A 17829-nucleotide genomic window follows, 5' to 3' on the forward strand; every position below is an offset into this window, starting at 1 on the left:
GATCAATTAATTTGGAAATACTCAAACACAATCCAGCCATCAATTATTAATAGTTCATGATGATTGGAATAGACAGAAACTTGATGTATTTGAATACATTTTCTCTATTTTAGTGTGGTGTTAATCCGGGAATAATAGACTACAGTGAAAGGGTATCTCAGTTAGGAAGCACATAGAGAAAGGAGTTTGAAATAAACAAAAAACTTATATGACTTTCTCTACTATTAAAAATATGTTCTCACGTCGTCGTAAAGGATGTATTCTAAATTGCCACTACAAAAAGTAGATCTGATTTTATCCTCAGAAAAAAGTAATTTTCACCCAAAAAAGATTGTATTATTTTGGAAAATTGAAACCTAGTAAAGATTTCCATAAAACGAATCTATTATATAGAATATTAATTTCTAATTCAATGTAAATTAGACTGAAACGTATTGGAAGAAATGTCCATGAATGCCATAACCATTATTTATTGAAACATTGATAAACTACTGGTGTTTCGGTGGTAATGCGTTTTCGTTTTCGTTGTTATACAATAATTGTCAATCCCTAGTAGATTGTTTACTAGAAATTGATAATTGACAACTGAAACAAATTTTCCAATAAATTAGTGATTATGACAACATTTCATTGACATGGATATGTACAACAATATCACCTTAATCTATACAAAGAGGTAGTAAATAAAATTGAATTAGCCTGATATGTTTACACTGTAAATACATTTATTTCAACATAGGCCTATTGTAATCATTATTGAAATTTAATATTGCGTCAATGCTCTTGAGGTGTAACATACTCTCAGTAATTTTCAATAATGGTTGAATTTTTTTTTGTAGTTGAGAAGTTGATATTGTGGTAATTATTCATATTGAATGAAAAAGACTAAGAAATTGTCAAAAACCACAGATTTATTGATACTTAGAAAACCCGGTTTCGGTTATTACACCATTGTCAATCTCTGATAAACAATCAGAGATATGCTACTCGATCAGATGCAGAGATATTATCAGATGGTAATCTCTGATAAGTTTATCAGAGATTGACAATGGTGTAATAACCGAAACCGGTCTTTCTAAGTATCAATAAATCTGTGATTTTTGACAATTTCTTAGTCTTTTTCATTTAATGGTTGAATTCATTATCATTCAAGAATCAACTATTCAATAATTCAGTATTCAAGAATTACTTATCCTTCTCAAACTACAAAAATATATTTTCTAAATAAAGAACAGACTCCTCTCACACACAGGCTTAAGCCTTCGTGGATGAGATGCATGTTTTTTTCTCTCTTCACAGTTTAGTATAATATGATTATTATGTTTACATTGTACAATACTTATTTTGTTCAAGTGTGATTGACTATACAACTTATAACTGTACATGTTGGTTCATTTGAAATTGTACTAATTGTGATTTACATTCAACTGTGTATTTATTTCATGCAATAAATTAATTTGAATTTGAATTGTCAAAACAATCTGGCAACATTATGGAGGTAGAAGAAGGATAGCGTTAATTTCTAGTTCTATTATTGAATTCCAACATTGGAACGTAAATTATATGAGTGACAATACTGTTTAATACTGCACGTATTTGCAAATGAAAACATCGCAGAGTAAGAGTTAACTTCTTCTAGAGTAAGTATAATACTGCCATTCTATTTGGAAAAAGAGTACCTAAGTAATTAATGAGCAAGGTTTCAAGTCGTTTCATTGACTCGTTTCTTTGAATCCAAAGAGGAAACATGAAATGTAAGTGACCTTTTGAAGGGTTTAAATTCAAATTTTGTAGAAATAATAACTCAAATTTAATCTGTTTCTACTACATTAAATAAATTCTCACTTTTTATTTATTGAGGATTCCTGAATCCAAAGAGGAAACATAAAATGTAAGTGACCTTTTGAAGGGTTTAAATACAAATTTTGTAGAAATAATAACTCAAATTTAATCTGCTTTTACTAAATAAATAAATTCTCACTTTTTCTTTATTGGGCTACTACTATTATTGTAACAGAATAAAAATTATCCAGTAACCTTTCATATTCTATTAAATGCATAACCCTTTAGTACCTTTTTTATCTATAATGCATATAGTACCCTTTTATATTTAATTAATGCATAGCATTTTATGCATTAATAAAATATAAGAACTGAGGGTACTGGATAACTTGCATTTTGAAATAAATGTATGGAAAGATTTGTTGAATTCCATGATATGATTCAGCATTCAATACTTTGATTTTCATAGTAGTAATGTTGTTATCATTAATTATAAGATTTCATTAATTATTTTATTTGTGGTAAGTGATTTTCAAAACAAAAATCTCAATCATAGAATAACTTTCGATAGAATTTTTAATGATTAAAAAGCAAAATCCAGGTTTTCCTGAAAAACTCTAACATTCGCAAGTACCTATAATAAATTAATATTATTGAACTCTGTTGTATATCCATACTTTTTCACTATTAAAATTAAACTTGAAATTTTAAAAAGCACTAATGGAGTGAAAATTCACTTACATTGGTAATGACGTTCGTTTCGTCATCTTCATAAGACTTTCATCCCTTACCACACATAACCTTGACATTAGAGTAAATTCCTACAGTCTGATGATGACCAACAACAGGTCGAAACGATCGTCACTACTAATGTAAGTGCATTTTCACCCCATAAGTGTTTTTTTTTAATTCAAGTTTAAATTATTGAACTAAATAATTTTCAACTGTTCACTAATATATATATTCAGATTGCTCTAGCAGTAGATAAGTTAGAGTGTTTAAATTATTGAACTAAATAATTTTCAACTGTTCACTAATATATCTATTCAGATTGCTCTAGCAGTAGATAAGTTAGTGTGATTCAAATAATTGAACATTGTAAGTTGTACCTGATCACTGTGTTATTTTCAACTCAACTGCTGGAACCTTCAGATATTGCTGGATAAGCAGCCTGGAGAAATATTCCAAGCAATGCAGCCTCTCACTTGTTGTCCTTCACCTTTTATCAAGCTGACCTTTTTTATTGATGGTCTTTTGAATACAGCAGACGTAAGAAAGGCATGCCCTGTCGAGCTCTCAAAAGCCTTGAGTTTTTCTATTCATTTTGTTGCACCAATGTGTATGAGTGAACAGTATATTATATATAATAATAGAATCGTGTATAATTTTCAATACAAATTGTCTGCATTCCTTATAAATAACTTCAATGTTTCTCATTCAACCAAATTTGATAGTTTTGAGTGAACCTCACTATAGCAAATAACTGATATGAATAACATATACAGGGTGTTTCACAAGTAGTGACAAACATTTTAGGATATTGTTCCTGGATGATAGGGTCTCCAAATGACGTATTTGAAGTGTCCGAAACTAAGCAGTTATCCTTATAGCTGCCATTTAGTTTTTTCACTTAGGAATTTTTATCTCAAGAACGAAATGTTGTATTGATCTGAAATTTGGCATGAATATTTATGCTATAAAGACTCAACTTTGAAAAATAAAATTCAATACGAAAATGATAAATTTCTCTGTTATTCTTTGACCAATCTTAATGAATGAGGTATCCTTCAAATCTTGATAAAATTTTCCAAATTTTTTGTCTCTTGTAAATGTTCTTTCAAGTGAACAGTTTTCGTGAAATTTGGAATCAAAAATTAAAAGTGGCCGCCATTTTGAATATGTACATCGAATTTTTTTTTATTTTATTTTTCAAAGTTGAGTTTTTATAGCATAAATATTCATGCCAAATTTCAGATCAATACAACATTTCATTCTTGAGATAAAAATTCCTAAGTGAAAGAAACTAAATGGCAGCTATAAGGATAACTGCTTAGTTTTGGACACTTCAAATACGTCATTGGAGACCCTATCATCCAGGAATAAAGTGTTCGACACTACTTCTGAAACACTCTGTATAATTATATTAATGGGAGAGATGGTTAAAAACGACACTGATCAGTTATACAGAACTTGGGAAGTAAGTACTGTACTATCAAAGACAATAGAAGTACGGTACTAAAATACTTTGAAGGAGATACTGGAAGGTGATTTGTAACTAGAGACCATGTACATAGGATGCCTATAAATACATCTAAAGATAAATATAATATAAATAAAAATCGAGCCTCAAATTTTGACATTCAATAACTTTTTTATATGTGCACCGAATTTTATGATTTTTCTTTAGTTGTGTTTGTTATATTCAGGAGCAGGTTTATGTCCTATCAAATTCATGATCCGACTTCAGGACTCTACCGTCCTTCAAAGTTTACATGTAATCCTTATGGGAGAAGATTTGTGAGCTGGCCACACACAGAATTAAAAATCATCTGTTATAATCATTGCGTCATCCAACAGCCGTCGGTAGATCTGTTTTCCTATTTTCTTTCTACTAATTCACAAAATTTTAATAATAATGCCGCGGTACGAAAGACGTCCGTCCAAACTTGATTCGTAGAACACGTAATGCTGTAAATTTAGAATATGCACGGGAAAATCAGCAGCAAGGAGATAATATACCATTCAATTCCCTAGCAAGCTGCATTCAACTATATCTAAGAATACAAACTGCTGCACAACTAACTAAGCACATAGGAAGTCCATATTGATGTAAATACTGATTGTTGGATAATTTTCATAAAAATATAGTGCATCAGATTAAGATAGGCTAAGCACACCTGAGGAGGCGCGGCTTGGTGATACAGTGTTGATTGCCTTATAACACCGTTCCACGCCATGCCCGATTCAGTGTGTGTGACTTCTTCCATTCAAACCAATAATATAAGCAAGAAGCACCTGGATATAAAATGCCGCATCGCGCCTCCTCAAGTGTGCATACAGCTAAAGTTTGTCATGAGATGCATTAACTATTTGGCGGTACGAATTTCGCCGGGCCAGCTAGTGCTATAATAGTTATAACATCTAGGATGCATAGATGTGTCAAAGAAAATTTCATTAACTTTTGGAGAATAGATTATATCTTTTTTATAGTAAGAATGTTCATATTTTCAGGATACATTAAGATTACCATACAATCTGTTCAACAACAAAAGATGTAGAAAAATATAAATATTTTATTTATTCGAAAGACATATTTACATACCGTACAAATTTTATTAAACTAAGAAATAAAACGATAGAAATAAGCCTACTGCAAAACTAAAATTGCATTATAAAAACACTTACTTCTGTTTATTCTCTTGATTGCTGTCCACTTTGTTTCTAATCACTTATTGATGAATTAATCAATTTGTGATTAGCAAACTATTTCACTTTGTCCTGTCAAACCACACCACTGGTAGCGGCATTCTTTAATTGTTGTTTCGCTATTTCAGATTTGAATTTTGAAATTGTCTCTTTGGCCAGTTTCAATTTATCCTTGCATTCGTTGATTTCGCGACGTATCTTGTTTTTCGCCACAAGAATGCTGGCTAGTGTCTTTTCCTTCTTATCCTCAACTGTGAACAGAATTGAAAAGAATTATAGAATTAGAATTGGAAGAAATGAAACAATTTTACAGGCTTTTGAATAGAAAAACAATTATTATTATAATTTGTATTCAAATACTTTGCTTTGTGTTAGTTCTCTAGAATTTGATTTAATCTATCCTTCATATAGATTATACATTTCATAAAATGACATCACTTGTATGGACTACCTTATTAAAATTTATAAAAAAAATATAAAGTACGCTTTTTATTTAATAAAACTTTATTAAAATTTATAAAAAAAATATAAAGTACGCTTTTTATTTAATAACACTTTAAAACATTTCAACAAGTAGTTTCGGCCTACTAGTTTTTGAAATGTTTTAAATAAAAAGGGTAGTTCATGTTTTTATATTGTTTTTATAAAGATTATACATTACATTCTATTATTCACTCAGATTATAACTAGAATTAATGTAAGTTCTGTAATTTTTTGGAAGAAATTTGATTAGGAAATGTAGGGCATTAAAACAGCATTTCAAAAAAATGTATTAAATATTTTCAAATTCAAATTCAAATTAAATTTTGAACTCAGGATTAGAACGATTTACAATTTAAATGGGAACAATAAAGCTGGATTCGCACATATCAGTCTTAGTAAACGTGTCCTGTACAGTCAGAATATTATTAGCATGTGTTCTAATGGGACAATTCATACCTAACTAGGCCGGGCTGAGTGGGAATAGTCCAAATAGAACTCATGGGAATCATATATTGCCAGCCACTTTCACGTGGGAATCCAGCTTCTTACATATATGTTCCACCAGAAGTTTGGAACTTATCAAGTCCGATATAATTAATTTCACTGATTCCACCTTTTTGTATATTTTCAATGTATTCAGTTATCTCATTTTGTATGATTCATAATAGAAATCATAAATAATATGACCCCCTTCTCATTTAAAAAAAATTACGTAAGATTCAAAATAGTGGGCAAAATTTTTGAAAAGACTGAAATGAGTATTTTCTAATTCGAATAGGATCCCCAACGAAACCTACTGTCAAATTATCCTTGTAAAATAAATATTTGAGTATTTCCATAATTTTCACCAACGTATATGAAAGACTAACTATCTAGTACCACTACATTTTTATTAGGATAGAGAAAAGATAGCATAAGAAGATTTAACATGGTGTAGGTCATTCATGTTCCAAGTTTCAATCCAATTTTCTTTGCTAACTCAAGCTGATTACTGTCGACTACGGTACTGTTTATTATTAGGCTACTGCTTTTTCTCCGACATAAGGTCTCTGATATTACATATGACGGTGTAAGGCTAGATAAATATGTACTATACATGAATGACAAACTATCTAGTACCACTACATATTAGTCAAACAACTGTAATGAGGTCCATGTTATAATGATAGTGTTTAGTGATTGATGAGCAATGGTATTGCTATCCTTGTCTATAATTCAGCAAAGCAGATAGCGCTATCTCTTTCTCGCATTGCTCTGTTGCCAGATCGTTTTTTAACAATGTAAAAAAATAATTAACAAAATATTTCATCTTAATTATGTAAATTCATATGAAATTATTGAAGAATATAATTTCTTGCTTAATAACATATAATTGATTATTTTACACTCAATGAACAGTTAATATTACATCAATAAACTTTTATCAGCTACCGTCTATAGAAGACAATGTGCCATATGAATAAAGTTGAGCATTTGCTTAACTTAAAAACCTTTTGCTCATGCTCATCAAAAAAATAGTTTGAGAATTTGTTCAAAAGTAAAAGCTTATGCTCAAAATTGTATGAATAAACTAGACCTTCAAAAAAGGTTAGTCTAGTCTGGAGCAGCTTTTCACCTTCTGATCATAGTGAAATGGCTCGAGTAATTCGTGTAAGAGGAAGCTATACCAGATACGATCACAACCAATAGTTGAGAACTATAAAACTCTATTTAGATTCAACCATTATATAACAAGTATCACCATTATTCCTACAAAAGAATAAATACAAAAGATACCTATCCGATATAAATATAGCCATCACAGGATAGGAAATAGGCATTTAAGAAGATGAGAGTGTAGACGATTATAAGAAGGATATTGAGATTATAAGATTATGCTGAAGATTATTATAGAGATGACATTTTTTCACGCTATTATTTCAAAATTCATTATTTCAACTCAACTAACCTAAAACTCAATTCATGGATTTGAATTCAACAGAGCAGAGGACCAAACACAAGCGGTGTCTATACTTGCATATTTAGCGCTTACGTGAGCTATAAAAACAAAGTAAGGCCACAAAGACGAATCAGCTGATGAAAAATCTTTAAAATACGTGAGCATTTGCTCCCGAGTTGAGGAGCATAAGGTAAGAGTATAAGGTGAAGTTTATTCATATAAAAATGAGCAAATCCTTATGCTTCTACCTAATGCTCATGAGCAAAACCTTATGCTCCATGCTCATGCTCATGAGCATATGCTCACGTTTTATTAATATGGCCCATTGACAAGACAGATGATCGGCAACGTTTTCCTCCTATATTTCTCCACTGCCATTATAGAAGTGCTTGAAGTGCTTTAGTCAGTTCATCAGTAGATGAATTCTGGTTTCCCTGTAGACAATGGTTATCAAAAAGCAGCCAGAACCCTTCTGCTGGTTTCACTATCAACGGTATGCACATACGTTAGTATGGTGGTTATATACCTTTTTATAATGTACTTATTGTATGAACAAATTAATATACTTACAGTTAGTGTGGTGGATGTATGGAGTGGTGGTCAGCGGTGGCTGCTGGGCGAGGGCGCCAAGCATGGTCTGCGTCGGCTCCTGAAAGATCAGCTCCTCGTAGGACTCGGATACAATCGTGTGCTTGCCCAGAGCGGCCGCGTTCGCCACTTCACCGCCTTGGAACAGCTTCAGTATGTGATACAAGTTTACCTGAAACACGACAAACAAAAACAAATTCGATCAAACAACAAAACTTCTATACTGATAAATAAAAATACTAAGAACTACTTGTCAAAGCCACAGATTTTATTAAAATTAGAAAGACCGGTTTCGGTTGTTACACCGTTGTCAATCTCTGATGAAAATTTCAAGTCTTTTCATTTATCATGAATTACCAAAATATCAACTTCTCAACTACACAAAAAACTTCTTTACACTTTTTCAATACTTTACATACGACATAGTACTGTAAATTTGACGAATAATGACTAAAATAATAGATAATTATGGCTCCGAAAGTGCTCCACATTGTGAGTAACAAGCAAATAGCTATAGCCTAATTCATCAAATTTAGACTGCTATGTCGTATGTGAAGTATTGGAAAAGTGTATCAAGCAGTTCGTAATTGGAAGTGAAATTTAAGAAAATGTTCATGGTTTCCAATGTTTTCATAATATATTACAGATTGAGCGCAGGGAAACTGGAAATTTCGAAATGATGTAGGCTATTAACCACAAAAAACTAGTAAAATACTAATGAATGGCATGTATTCATCTGCCATTTATGTTCCTACACAAGGAAACGAGAAATTCCGAAATCATTTATCCACAAAATAATCATAAAACTATAGTCAACCGCACGAAGATAGTCCTATAGAAATTGAACCGGCTGAGTACCTCCTCATACCCTCCCAGCACCTATAGACGCTGCCAATCCTTCAGGTGTATCATATAAATATCAATTAGTTCTCATTTATAATCAGCTGTGGAAAACGTTGATTAACTCTTATTTGGCAACGTTGCAGTACTATAGTAAATTACTATGGTAAAATAGTAATACTATTATTTTCGTAAATTACAATAGTAAAATAAAAATACTATTAATATAGTCAACCGTACGAAAATATACAAGTACATAGTGTCTCCATATCACATTACATGAATATGACTGTGTAATGATAATGAGGAATCCAAGGACTCCCAACAAAATTATAAGATGGATCGATGAATTTAAAAATAATTTAGAAAAAATGTATACATTCTCACCGGTCTCTCATTGGGATCATGGAAATAAATCTTAATGGATATTTCGAACTCTCCCCAGCCAGTCTCGGCCACCTCGAAGGGAGGCTTGGTGATGATTCGGTTCGGCGTGGAATAGCTGTCGTGCAGTTTGAAGTGAACTTTGCGCACATACTTGGATATGTCCTCGTTGAGGTAGGGCTTCAGGTAGACTGTCCACTCATGCGTGTGCCCGTCCTCCTCGCGTTTCTTGCCGAAGTAGCGCGCATAGTTTCCGAACACAATTGGCTTTACAATAGTCACGCCCTGAAACCGGTAAAAATAATATAGTTTTCCTTACAAGCTGAGAAAAATGTGAGAAACCTTCAACTGTAGCCAACTGACAATATCTTACACAAAGTACTGCACCTTATACCTTCTTCTTCATCCATTACGGCCACACTTGTGAGATCGATGGCGTCAAGTCATAAAAAAACACTAATTAATCAAGATGACAGAGATCAATTTTAGTGCTAATTAAAAGTCTTTAACTTTGTGGCAATTTATCCAAAAAGCATTTGAGACAGGTCATCATCCAAAAAACTTTTGGATGTCATAATAAACTTTTGCATCCAATTGGAATAGACCCTTCTGTGGTACTTGTCGAAAGTAATTTCGAAATCTACTCGAAGTTAGATGGCGCGATATTTGAAATCATAAGGGTCTACTGCACAATATCCAAACTTTTGCAATAAACATCCAAAATTTTTCGGACATAATAATAAGCCCTGGATATCATGGAACCGGTTACAACTCTCCGGAAACACGCCCAGGTTCACACCTCCGCTCTTTAAATATACATATATTTTGAAAATAAGGTAAAATAAAAGCGATATTGCCATTTCTATAAAATTTTGATTGAAGTCCACATAAGTTCAACAATATCGATAATATAAGCTTTTATTTTACCTTTATATGGAGAGATTCCACTACATCTCTGTACATATTAATAGGTAGGGTAATTTAATTTGATAGATTGGAATAATTGAAACATGATTACAAAAGAAAGCATATATACTGATTGAAATTGAAACCTGAATACCAAAAGATCATGCAATATTAAGATTCATTCAGAATAATAAAAATAGTATATTATCATAAGGACCCTATAACTTACAATATTGAATCGTTTTTCAAAGTTATCTGACAGTAAAAAATGTCAGAATCAGGATATAGGAAGCATGAGTAGGCCTACTTGTATAGGCTTATCATTTTCTTTGATGATTTACAATGTAGGTAGCCTACAAATATAAAGTGGCTCTAACAAAACAATTACCATTCAATAAATATTTAAATACTTATGCAATGTTGTGCATAAAAATGTTATTTTAGAAATAGAATAAGGTTAAAATTATACAATTTCTTTTCTTGCCGATTATGTTCACATGAGCTTCTTGTTTGTGCAAGGGAATGGATTGGTGGATTAATGAGATAATCAAACGTCCATGCCATCGGCGGTATTCAAACCCACGAACCAAACGGTGCTAGCTGACCAAAGTTTGTAACGCTCCTTATTACTAAACCAACCTTGCCAATGTATATTATCAATATTATTATTCTCTATACCGTGTTATTACCCAAGTAATAGGTAGTAGGCTACACGCAGAGACGAATAATGCGATTGACGGTATATTTGCTACAAGGTTACCGGTAAGCACCTACCCAATAAGCTTACCGTACGGTAGTTCAATTTAGATTTCAAAGTTAAGATATAACATTAATACACCACTTCAAAAATTGTACATTCATTTATAATTAATTTCAGAAAGTGAATAGTAGCCAAAGTTATATTATTCGATTGAACCATTGTCTTGTAAAGTACAATTCTGACTAACCTTGACACGACCACCAGAATCGGAAGGCAGATCTTGCGTTAAAGCCATTATTAAATTTGACAAGATTTCAGAATAATGATATTGAACTTCGAAATAAATTAATAATTTATTTTGAAATGAAAAAATGGATTACCGACATCCTAACATAACCTCAAATCAAAACAATGTATATAACTTGTAAATGCAAAATGTTCTCTTGAGAAAATTCTGCGCATGCACAGAACTTTCTTGTAAAGTGTAAACTTTAATGCTTTCATGTGGACTTCAAGATCATGAATCTCTGTTAAATTCAAGGTTTTTTGAATGCTGCGCTTTGATTTCTGAATATAAATGTTTCAATATTATTTGGAATCATTTAATCTTCCAAAAAACATTTCAAGATTCTATCAATTTAGTTGATAAGTCGGCTACCTGTAGCGCTGGGGAGTAAGAGCGCATGTTCACTACTTGTACATTTTAATGCTGTCTACTTTTTGCACTTACTGTCGGTGTCGGAGCTGTCATCTGCTGTCATCACAGTCACAGCACAGTATCTGTCTTTCGAAAAAGTTGTAACAGTAAATAAATATAACATTTCAATTTTCGTTTGTGCAGAATATGGGATTTTAGTTTTTTCTTAACCATGGGTGGAGTTTCATGTGCTGCAAATGGATGTAGCAATAATCGATCAAAAAAGAAACCTGGAGTAACATTTCACAGGTAAGAAAATAATTACTAATTCTTTGATTTATTATTATGCTAATTGTATAAATTTACCTATAGTGAGGTCCACTTTATAATGGCAGTGGATAAAGATAGAAGAATAGCGATGCCGATTCTCTGCATTAATTAATTATATTTCTACACTGTCAAAAACATACTTGGCATCGGTGCGGATCTAGAAAAGGATAGTACCACCGGATGATAGACAATGTCGAATGATAGACAAGGATAGCAAAACCAAAGTTGATCAAATACTGTCATTATAACGTGGGCCTCACTATAGGATTGGCTAAATATTTATCCCTATTAGGTTAAAGCTTCACCATAAAAAACGCAAATTAGTTGTTTTTGTATGGAAATCAAGATTTATGATGTTGATTTATAAGCTGAATGCTCTAATATGTGTAATCGAAATCTAAGGTTATGATTACATTGGATGCACGTAGGCCTATGTGCAAGCATACAAGACCATGCATGAAAAACAAAATTAGGAAAAAATATAGACACAGTGTAACATACAGTAAATGCGTGCACTTGCTGGTGGTGTCCAGTGTGAGCAGCGACAGACTATATATAGTGAGGTCAACGTTATAATGGCAGTGGATGAAGATAGAAGAATAGCGATGCCGATTCTCTACATTAATTAATTATATTTGTATACTGTCAAAAACATAATTGGTATCGTTGTGGACCTAGGAAAGGATAGTACCACCGGCTTTGTCGAATGATAGACAAGGATAGCAAAACCAAAGTTGAACAAATACTGTCATTATAACGTGGACCTCACTATAGTCACAAGCTTTTGTTGCTCTTTCCAAATTTTATTTTTCATCTGCAAGTATGGTAGTCTCGCGTGTACTTGCACAATCTCTGCCTCATGTATATCAAGAAGAATTAACAAAAATTTTTAACAAAATTTGCGACTAGGAAGTAACCCGTAGGTATGTTATAGGAGTTTAGCACTACGCTACTTCAACAGACTGCCTGAAGGGGTAAAGTAGTTGGATTTCAGCAATTTAAGAGTGTTTATCTGTCATAATAATGTATCAAATGCTATCTGGCTAGTTTGCTAGTAAATCAAAGAGCAAGGACTTAGATGTTAACTTTGGTCTGATAACATTTGAGACAGGCCATCATTCAGAAATTCATGGACTTCGTAATAAGCCATGGCTCTCAGGAAACCGGTCAAAACTATCTCGAACACGTTGAGGTCCTACTGTTTCACCTCTGCAGGCAGCCTGTTGAAGTAGCACAGTGCTGAACTGTATAGCATACCCGCGATCTCTGGAGGCGCACTCTGGGATCGTCAAATAGCTCTCGATGCCTAATGTGGGGATACACATCAGTCTCAGTCAACAAATTTTGTTGGTTCTTCTTGACGTACAAAATTCTTCTTGGCTGATTACAGAATACTCAGCCTAGCAAAAATGGGCTTGCAATAAGCAAGATGCTCGCTTGCAGTAATGATCCTGGCAGCCCGTTTTTGCAGCTTCAGTATGTCTACAACCTTGGCTGATTAACCCTCATGAGTAGACCGTAGCAGATATGGCAGTGAAAAAGTGCATGATACACCATGACCAATATGCATCCGTCACATGTCCCCTCAGTTTGAGCAAAAATCACCAAGGTGCTGAGTAAGTATTGGCTGAAGATAGTAAGAATCTCCAATCTTGTTGAAAGCTGTATAAGGCGGCCGACAATGTTCCAGGGGGGGGGGAGAAGACATGATTTGCACGACTTTTTTGAAGAAGGAGAATCTTTTCACAACTGCGTGTATGATATCAAAGTACAATTCCATAATTTACATGACTGTAGAAGAGTGCATGATATGCAGTAACCAGATAACTTTCATATTAAATGAAAAAGACTAAGAAATTGTCAAAAAACCACTGAGTTTATCAGAGATTGGCAATGGTGTAATAATCGAAACCGGTCTTTCTAAGTATCAATAAATCTGTGTTTTTTGACAATTTCTTAGTCTTTTTCATTTAATATGAATAATTACCACGATATCAACTTCTCAACTACACAAAAAGTGAAAAAAAGATAACTTTATCTTGAAGAAAATTTATTCTATTTTTACTTATTATGTAAAAATGAGCTTGTTTGATTGCAGATTTCCAAAAGATCCTGTAAGGCGGGCTAGATGGTTGAAGGTCATGCACAAAGCAGAATGGCAGCCCAAATACTTTCACAAAATTTGTTCCGAGCATTTTGAAGAAAAAATGTTTAACAAAACTGGACAAATTGTGCGCTTGAGGGATGATGCCGAGCCAACTATATTCCCAGGATTGCCTTCATATCTTCAAATGAAAGTGAGTGTTCCTCGGCATCACAATTGGTATAAAACATGGTGATTATAAAAGGACTTTACAACTTTGAAAGCACATCAATATTTATTGAAATTACTTACAGAATTGAGAAAGGTGTCATTTTCTTAGAAAACACTTCAAGTTTAAGGTGTGAGAGTTATTTTGGTTTGATGTGACAGCCGTTGGATGCAACATACATCCCACCGATAATCGATTTCTTGCCACACTTGTACCAGCATTTCAGGCGTAACTTGTGCAACCGCAGCGATCTGATTGTTATCCGATTTCGAAGGTCATTTAGATTATCTGGTTGTGACGGAACGTCCTTTTATAAAAGTCCTTTTATAATCATCATATATATTACTTCTAATTTACTTTTGATCATAAATAATAATAATAATTCAGTTTTATAAATAATAATTATCAACTTCAATAAAATTAACGATAAGGCAGATAATGGGAATGACCAACTGCGAAATTCTTACTTTGTGCAAAATGATGCACATCTAAACTCTCTGACCGAAGTCCAAACATGCTCGGACCCAGTGGAGGTCATCATTTTTTTATCATAAAACACTATACCAGAGCTTGTTGTGGCATGATTTTGCATCAACAAACGATTTCATCAGAAACTTTTCTTGTTTATCTTTACAACAAGACTAGATTTATAGCTTTATATCTGTTCTGAATAAAATTTCATGAATTATCCTGGTTGGTGACTCTTTTTCGAAACAACCGATATCAGTGGTTCAGACTCATCTAAATCTGTAGGTCCACTCATCTGTTTCGGATGGACACGTTAAGCCGTCGGTCCCGACTGCCTAAAAAGAAGTCTTTAGGTAATGTCAGAGGCCCTGAAATTGATCAGTTGCGACCTGAAAACTCTGACACCAGACCTGAGTCAGCCAGGTCACTTGATATTATTATTATTATTATAAATTTCATGTCCTACGCACTAACCTGGAGCTCATGTGATCATCATCCTCAGCAAAAATTAAAATTAAAATTTGTAAATTGATAATTTTGGGAATGTTTCCTTTATGTCACACAAGATGAGTTATCACATTTCAGCATTGCTATTAAGGTAGCAGCCATAATAATTTCGTAGATAAAAAGTTGGTTTCATTAAGGGTGCTAATAACATTTAGATAAATAAGTAATGATTCAAACGTCCAATCCAATGTATTGTTGGAAAAAAACAATTTTTTCAAACCTGCAATGTATCTTGAAAGAGTACAATTCTTATTTGTAGTTATCTAAAAACATGAGAAATGTCATTTTTCCAATACATTCTATAGCAACTGACTGATTGATGTTGCAGGCTGAACTAGAGAGAAAGCCACCAATGCTGAGGGAGCCTTTGACAAAGAAAAGACGAACTGAAGAGGAAGTTCCTCTCTCTCCTTCTAGTAGCTGTGGGAGCACATCGTTGTCTACTCCTTGTCTAGCTGAAGAAATTAAGCTAGAAATTGAAGACGAAGATATTCCCCCTAACAGTAGCACTTCATCTCCGGCACATTCAATCACTGAAGAAATTGTACTGGAGGTTGAAGATGAAAATACTCCCGCTACTAGCAACAGTGAAAGGATATCGTCTCCTATTCCTCCGGTCACCGAAGAAATTGTACTGGAGGTTGAAGATGAAAATCCTCCCGCTACTAGCAACAGTGAAAGGATATCGTCTCCTATTCCTCCGGTCACTGAAGAAATTGTACTGGAGGTTGAAGATGAAAATACTCCCGCTACTAGCAACAGTGAAAGGATATCGTCTCCTATTCCTCCGGTCACCGAAGAAATTGTACTGGAGGTTGAAGATGAAAATCCTCCCGCTACTAGCAACAGTGAAAGGATATCGTCTCCTATTCCTCCGGTCACTGAAGAAATTGTACTGGAGGTTGAAGATGAAAATCCTCCCGCTACTAGCAACAGTAAAAGGATATCGTCTCCTATTCCTCCGGTCACTGAAGAAATTGTACTGGAGGTTGAAGATGAAAATCCTCCCGCTACTAGCAACAGTGAAAGGATATCGTCTCCTATTCCTCCGGTCACTGAAGTAATTAAACTAGAAATTGAAGACGCATATCCTCCCCCTACTAGTGGCACCTCATCTTCGGCGTCTTCCGTCACTGAAGACGCAGCTGCTCCCCCTATCAGTAGCACTTCATCCCCTACCCTTCGTCCCTGTTCTCCCACCAAGGAGCAACTGAAGAAAATGTTGGAGAAATCGATATTGCAGAATTTGAAGAGGAGAAAAAAAATCAAAACTTTGCAGCAGTGTTGTCGGCGGCTTCAGGCAAAAGTCACCCGTTTAGAAATAAGATTGGAATGTGTTGTGAAGCAAAATGTAATGAAATACAGACCTGATTTACTGATAAGCTGAAAATTTTCATTTTTTAAAATAATCGTATGTACTCCGCAGCAGTGAAAGATGTATTGGATAAGTGCACACATAGAGCGGCCAGTGAACAAAGCGGAGGATGTAGATATAGATATCCATATTACTTTCTGTGTGCACATACCCTTACAATGGCAAATGGTGGTTGTTTCCAAGTCTTTAATTTTGCTTCTAATTGAGCAAACGCTTTTAATTTTGAATGAACGTCATCATAAAATTCAGTACTGTATATCTTGAAGTTATGATCCATCCTTTTTTCAACGCCGTTATTCTTAATTATTTATTGCTGTCTATGTATAAATATACTACTGCATAATATAAATAAAAAATATAAATTTCAGTACCCTTTTTATTTAAAAAAAATACAATAATACTGCATAATATCAGATACAAGAAATATAGCGCTTTCCGCTTGGATGCGCTGCAATCGATTCTGCTTCTGCCCGTTACGAAAACACAGCTTTACGCTTATCCTTTATATGTAAACTGTACGATTTAGTAAAATGTAGCCTATATTAAGACATTAAAACACAACAGCACTGCCAGGTTATTTTATATTTAAAATGTAAGTTTCTAAGTGTTTTTATTGTATAAATTGTGTAATTTCTGTATATAATTATTGTAATAATGTTCCTATGAAACATACTGTATAATATTTATAAGAATTATTAAAAAATTTGTGTGATAATTATGTTTGTTTCTCCTTTATATTATTGAAATATGTTGAGTGCAAGCTCACTAATCTCTTCCCAAGTAGAAAGATTATTTTATTTATTGAATTAATCAATATGAATGTATCTGTAATTTATTAAAAATCACATTATTGATAACTTATTATAATCTATCAATACTGTAATATGATTTTTAATAAATCACAGATTCATTAATTAATAAATTCAAGCGTTTTCAATAATTTCACTTATTCTTATCATTTCAAAATCAAATGCCTTAGTAACATAAAGCCGTGTCCACACTGAACAAATGCTCGACATACAAATGTTCGGCAAACATGTTTGTTGAGGAGTTCAGGGACAAACATTTTAAAAAGTTTGGACAATCATTGTTTGTCAAACAAAAAATTACTGTTTTTCCAAAAATTTTCAGTTTTAACAGCTGTAAAACATA

At 33.2% G+C, this 17829-nt stretch overlaps 2 protein-coding genes across 3 annotated transcripts; one reads left to right on the forward strand and one right to left on the reverse strand.

Annotated features, from left to right (window-relative positions):
* Nucleotides 1–5055: 5055 nt before the first annotated feature.
* LOC111054380 (YEATS domain-containing protein 4) lies at nucleotides 5056–11698 on the reverse strand. The gene is made up of 4 exons (XM_022341401.2): nucleotides 11296–11698; nucleotides 9446–9727; nucleotides 8201–8390; nucleotides 5056–5459 (listed from the first exon to the last, which is right to left on the reverse strand). Exons 1-4 carry the CDS (start codon nucleotides 11341–11343, stop codon nucleotides 5284–5286), a joined length of 696 nt encoding a protein of 231 aa, XP_022197093.1. The 5' UTR covers nucleotides 11344–11698; the 3' UTR covers nucleotides 5056–5283.
* A 72-nt stretch (nucleotides 11699–11770) lies between these two features.
* On the forward strand, nucleotides 11771–17392 carry LOC111054388 (flocculation protein FLO11). 2 transcript variants are annotated; one of them, XM_039419470.1, is made up of 4 exons: nucleotides 11799–11994; nucleotides 14114–14312; nucleotides 15631–15855; nucleotides 15943–17367. In XM_039419470.1, exons 1-4 carry the CDS (start codon nucleotides 11918–11920, stop codon nucleotides 16687–16689), a joined length of 1248 nt encoding a protein of 415 aa, XP_039275404.1. In that variant the 5' UTR covers nucleotides 11799–11917; the 3' UTR covers nucleotides 16690–17367. The 2 variants fall into 2 exon arrangements, with proteins under 2 accessions (XP_039275403.1, XP_039275404.1); XM_039419469.1 differs by having other exon boundaries at nucleotides 11771–11994; nucleotides 15631–17392.
* Nucleotides 17393–17829: the final 437 nt, after the last annotated feature.

The sequence above is a fragment of the Nilaparvata lugens genome, chromosome 1, assembly GCF_014356525.2.
Source record: "Nilaparvata lugens isolate BPH chromosome 1, ASM1435652v1, whole genome shotgun sequence".
Lineage (NCBI taxonomy): Eukaryota > Metazoa > Arthropoda > Insecta > Hemiptera > Delphacidae > Nilaparvata > Nilaparvata lugens.

What these genes read in the sequence shown, in the direction of transcription:
- LOC111054380 (XM_022341401.2), bottom strand. Translation starts at nt 11,343, where the DNA reads ATGGCTTTAACGCAAGATCTGCCTTCCGATTCTGGTGGTCGTGTCAAG. An exon ending in ATTCTGGTGGTCGTGTCAAG is followed by an intron (nt 9,728 to 11,295) that starts GTTAGTCAGAAT and finishes TACCGGTTTCAG; the next exon opens with GGCGTGACTATTGTAAAGCC. An exon ending in ATACATCCACCACACTAACT is followed by an intron (nt 5,460 to 8,200) that starts GTAAGTATATTA and finishes TTCTGTTCACAG; the next exon opens with TTGAGGATAAGAAGGAAAAG.
- LOC111054388 (XM_039419469.1), top strand. Translation starts at nt 11,918, where the DNA reads ATGGGTGGAGTTTCATGTGCTGCAAATGGATGTAGCAATAATCGATCA. An exon ending in CCTGGAGTAACATTTCACAG is followed by an intron (nt 11,995 to 14,113) that starts GTAAGAAAATAA and finishes GTTTGATTGCAG; the next exon opens with ATTTCCAAAAGATCCTGTAA. An exon ending in CTTCATATCTTCAAATGAAA is followed by an intron (nt 14,313 to 15,630) that starts GTGAGTGTTCCT and finishes TTGATGTTGCAG; the next exon opens with GCTGAACTAGAGAGAAAGCC.